Source organism: Engraulis encrasicolus, chromosome 3 (genome assembly GCF_034702125.1).
Source record: "Engraulis encrasicolus isolate BLACKSEA-1 chromosome 3, IST_EnEncr_1.0, whole genome shotgun sequence".
Classification (NCBI taxonomy): Eukaryota; Metazoa; Chordata; class Actinopteri; order Clupeiformes; family Engraulidae; genus Engraulis; species Engraulis encrasicolus.
The window spans coordinates 1,168,007-1,173,394 of NC_085859.1; the positions used below are offsets into that span (position 1 = coordinate 1,168,007).

The window sequence follows — 5,388 nt, forward strand, 5'->3', positions numbered from 1 at the left end:
TCCTCAGCTAGTAAGATCTCTCTTCTCTCTCTCCTCAGCTCCAATAAGATCTCAGCGCTCCACAACAGTACGTTCCACTCGCTCCCCAATCTGCGTAATCTGGACCTGAGTTACAATAAGCTGCAGGCTCTCCAGCCGGGTCAGTTCCGGGGGCTCCGGAAGCTTCTGAGTCTCCATGTGCGCTCCAACGGCCTCCGCACGCTTCCCCCGCGCATCTTCCTGGACTGCCGCAGCATGGAGCTGCTGGACCTCGGATACAACCGCATACGCAGGTAGGCAGATACACAGGGTTGCAGGTTCGATTCCCACAAGATAACGCAGACGCAGACGCATACGCCTCTAAGCCTCAATGATATACAATCGCATACACATACGCATAGGCACCAGATACAACCGCATACGCAGGTAGGTAGATACACAGGGTTGCAGGTTCGATTCCAACGTGCTACAACCGCATACGCAGGTGGGCAGATACACAGGGTTGCAGGTTCGAATCCCACTGGCTACGCAGGTAGGTAGATACACAGGGTTGCAGGTTCGAATCCCACAAGATAACGCAGACGCATACGCCTCTAAGCCTCAATGATATACAATCGCATACACATACGCATATGCACCAGATACAACCGCATACGCAGGTAGCCAGATACGCAGGGTTGCAGGTTCGAATCCCACTGGCTACAATCGCATACACCTGTAAGTATCAACATTATACAATCACATACACGTATGCATAACCATATGCACCAGATACAACCGCATACGCAGGTGAGCAGATACGCAGGGTTGCAGGTTCGATTCCAACGTGCTACAACCGCATACGCAGGCAGTGGTGTAGTCTACGTAGAACGCGGGTATACGGAGTAGACCCACTTCTAAATTTCAGGGATTTCAGTATACCCACTTAAAATTGATTGATCCATTGTTTTGAATAGCAAAAATATATACTGTATACCCACTTCAAAAAATGCTCAAATATACAGTATACCCTCCATAAAAAAAGTAGACTACACCACTGTACGCAGGTGAGCAGAGACACAGGGTTGCAGGTTCGATTCCAACGTGCTACAACCGCATACTTCCTAGCTTGTCCCTGACCACGTTTGTTTCCTATTTATAATCTATATATTGTTATTTGTATTTATCCTTCAGCTTGTCCCAGACCAGCCTGTCCATAATCTATATGTATTTATTATTATTATTATTATTATTATTATTATTATTATTATTATTATGTTATTATTATATGTATTTATTTTTATTTATCCTTCAGCTTGTCCCGGACCACGTTCGCTGGTCTCCTGAAGCTGACTGAGCTGCATCTGGAGCATAATCAGCTGTCGCGCGTCACGCTGGCGCACTTCCCTCGTCTCATCCAGCTGAGGGCGCTATACCTGCAGTGGAACCGAATACGCACACTCACCGCCGGACTCAGGTAGGGGGAGGGGGAGGGGTGTGTGTGTGTGTGTGTGTGTGTGTGTGTGTGTGTGTGTGTGTGCGTGTGCGTGTGTGTGTATGTGTGTGTGTGTGTGTGTGTGTGTGTGTGTGTGTGTGTGTGTGTGTGTGTGTGATGTACAGTATGTATGCTATGGTGAGGCAGCTGTGAAGCTTTGGAACCAACTGCCAGATGTTGATACTTTAATTTGGAAGAGAAAGCTGTCCTGAGATGCCTCCTATTTTCTATTTTTGCGTTTCTACCAAGGTTGTGTTTTCGGTTGCATTGGGTTTTTTTTGTCAGCAGGATAACTCAAAAAGTTTTGAGGATTTTGATGAAATTTTGCTGAGTCAATGGAAATGACAATAGGAACAAGTGATCAAATTTTGTTGGTGATCCCCATCACGATTCAGATCCAGCATTTTTGTTTTTGTTTTCGATTCTTCACCATTGCGGGATAGGGCGAACTTTGACATTCCAGTTTCTAATTCCACAAAAACAAGGCAGAAAGACCTGGGTGTAAAGGGTGTAAAATAGTCAAACACTCTATCAAACAGCTTCCTTGGCAGAGGTCTGCACTCTCAGAGTGCATTTCTAGTTTATTTTTACTTTTAAACTTGTTTTTTATTATTAATATTTAATGTTTTATTCTTTATTTTTTACTCTTATCAACCTTTTCCCCACCAGCTGGACCTGGACCTCTCTGCAGAAGATGGACCTATCAGGAAACGAGCTGACTGTTCTAGAACCCGGAGTGTTCCGCTGCTTAAGGAACCTGCACACGCTCAACCTGGACTCCAACCGCCTCAACAACATAACACAGGAGGTGGCTGCAAATATATCATATAATATACAAAATACACCAGAAAATATATATTATATATTATACAATACACACTAGAAAATAAATTATATAGAATACAATATACACCAGAAAATATAAGTTATGATGTATTTTTAATGTTATAGTTACTGAATTTGTATTATACTGAATATTTATCCTCCTGTTGTTGAAGGTGGTTCACGGTCTAGATCAAACTCATCACGACTATAATACTTGTGACAATTATGATACATTTTGTTTATTTGTTACTAGGTTGTTATTACTCCATGAAGTAGCCTATCTGCCCTGTTAAATGTTTGCAGCCTTTCTATCTCGGTAAATGTGATTTATATTGCCCCTCAGGTGGTGGACGCGTGGCTCTCGCTCTCCACCCTAAGCCTGGCCAGTAATGCATGGGACTGCGGCGTTGCGGTCTGCCCCCTAGTGGGCTGGCTGAAGACCTACAGCAGTGGCCAGGGAGGTGACCTGCAGAGCGGAGCTAGCGCAGGAGCTAGCACTACCGTTAACAGGTGGGTATACTGTATGTATGTACTTAGCGCTGGAGCTAGCGTTAGCAGGTGGGTATACTGCATGTATGTACTTAGCGCTGGAGCTAGCGTTAGCAGGTGTGTCTACATATGTGTACCTAGCGGGAGCTAACGTTACCAGTTATGTATGCAGTACTCACTGTATCTCTCTCTCTGTGTGTGTGTGTGTGTGTGTGTGTGTGTGTGTGTGTGTGTGTGTGTGTGTGTGTGTGTGTGTGTGTGTGTGTGTGTGTGTGTGTGTACCCAGCATGGGAGCTAGCGTTAGTAGGTTTGTGTGTAACAGGTGTGTATGTGTGTGTTCCCAGAGCGGGAGCTGGCCTTAGCAGGTGTGTATACGTATGTGTGTGTGTGTGTGTGTGTGTGTGTGTGTGTGTGTGTGTGTGTGTATGTGTGTGTTCCCAGAGCGGGAGTTAGCCTTAGCAGGTGTGTATACGTATGTGTGTGTGCTCCTCGAGCGAGAGCTAGCATTAAAAGGTGTGTGCTACCCAGCACAGTATTTGTTCATGTACAGGTGGATGTAAAGTGATGTAAAATGTACTTCTCTCCTCTCCTCTCCTCTTGTCCTCCTCCAGCATGGCCGTGATGGTGTGTGCGTCTCCTAAGGAGGCCCAGGGGAACAAGCTGTTGGAGGTGGTGGAGGCATCTGGAGTCTGCAGCAGCAGCAGAAGCATGACCCCACCTCCTCCCCGCGCGCCTCCTCCTGACGCCTCCACGCCCCCCGGGGGTCCTCCTGGCGCCTCCTCCCCAACGCTGCTGCTCCTCCCCCCCGGTGCTCGGCCTCCCGCCTCCCCATCCCCTCCCCTCCCCTCCATCCCGGACACCGACTTCGAGCACGTCTCCTTCCACAAGATGGTCGCCGGGGGCGTGGCCTTGTTCCTGTCCCTCGCCCTCATCCTATTGGTCACCTACGTGTCGTGGCGACGGTATCCGAGCAGCGTGCGTCAGCTTCAGCAGCGGTCGCTAGTGGGTGGCGGCGGGGGTCGTAAGCGGCGCAGGAAGGGCGGGGGTGGCGGTGGGGGGGGGGAGAGCGGGCGGTCTCTGGCCCCCCCCCTCCAGGAGTACTACCTGTGTGACTATAACAAGCACGACCACCAGGAGGCGCCACTGCAGGTGGACATGGACATGCTGGTGAACGGGTCCCCACCACCACCACCACCACACACCCCCTGCACATTCACCATATCCGGGTCGGGACCCCATACCCCTTGTACATATACGATATCCGGGTCGGGATCCAGCACACACACCCCCGCTGCGTACACCATTCCGGGGTCCGGATCCGGCACACACACGCCCACAGCGTACACCATATCCGGGTCGGGACCCCATACCCCTTGTACATATACAATATCCGGGTCAGGTTCCGGCACACACACGCCCGCAGCATACAGCATACCAGGGTCCGGACCTCACACACCTTGTACATATACGATACCAGAGTCAGAGCCCCACACCCCTTGCACGTACACTATATCGGGGTCACGGGAGTGCGAGGTATGACCCTTCACCCCTTATTCTCCCTTATCCTCCCGTCCTCATATTGCCACACTGCCCCCTACTGGCTTGGAGTATGAAGGGCAGCCAACTTGATGACCTCTCTTTTCTTGGAGGCAAATAAACTTGGTAGGAGTAACAAAGCCGGTCGACACACAGAGTTGGGCTAAGTACCAGTCATTTTAGCTCAGAGCTACGGCAGCAGTTGGCTAAATTAAGTATTTGAGTGAACGGATGAGGGAATAAGGTGATCCTGGCCAAAACATCGGGGTCACAGGAGTGTGAGGTATGACCCTTGACCTTTGACCCCTAATTCTTCTGTCCTCATATTGTCACACTGCCCCCCACTGGCTCGGAGTATGAAGGGAAGACAACTTGATGACCTTTCTTGATGGCAGAGGTGTCAATCCCGGGTTCAGAAAGTAAAAACCCTGCCACAAATTGGATCCAACCATCTCCGAATCACCTGATAATTGAACACTCAAGACCAGCTGCTTATTAGAGTCACCTGTGTTGGAAGGAAACTGTGGCAGGGTTTTTACTTTCTGGACCAGAAATTGACACCTCTGCTTGATGGAGTGAGTGGATAAGGCAATAAGGTGACCCTGGCTAAAACATTGTCGTCTCTGGAACTGCCTAGACCCAATTATTATGATGGATGGATTTTACCTCAAAATCTTCATAAGAGTAAGAGGATGCACATCCCACCTCTCTGAGGCCCGGCGCTGGACACATCCCACCTCTCTGAGGCCCGGCGCTGGACACATCCCACCTCTCTGAGGCCAGGCGCTGGACAAAGGCACATCTGACAGTGGTGAGAAGAGCCTGATGAAGACCCTGTTGGGTCGGAATGCTGTACCTGTAAGAATAAACCTTCAACGCGGAGCTTTTACAGTGAGAGGAATTATATTCTTTCCACTGGATTTAACCTCAAACCATCGCGCTGCCCCTATCAGAGGTACTATGACACCACCCCTGCCCCTCCCCCCTATGACACCACGTGGGCTGTTCTATGACGAAATACATACCTGGGACAAAGAGGTTGGATATAATAAGAGGAATCGAAACACGCCCACTCAATGCAAAAG

General features: G+C 49.2%; 1 protein-coding gene across 1 annotated transcript in view; it reads left to right on the top strand.

Moving 5' to 3' along the window:
* The window catches only part of LOC134446442 (leucine-rich repeat transmembrane neuronal protein 4-like), a 31,765-nt gene extending 27,459 nt beyond the window's left edge, over positions 1-4,306 (top strand). Inside the window, exons 3-8 of the mRNA XM_063195809.1 lie at positions 39-272; positions 1,274-1,435; positions 2,123-2,261; positions 2,622-2,746; positions 3,379-3,945; positions 4,258-4,306. Of these exons, the coding sequence (XP_063051879.1) occupies positions 39-272; positions 1,274-1,435; positions 2,123-2,261; positions 2,622-2,746; positions 3,379-3,945; positions 4,258-4,306 (1,276 nt within the window). The remainder of the gene's footprint in view (positions 1-38; positions 273-1,273; positions 1,436-2,122; positions 2,262-2,621; positions 2,747-3,378; positions 3,946-4,257) is intronic.
* Positions 4,307-5,388: the final 1,082 nt, after the last annotated feature.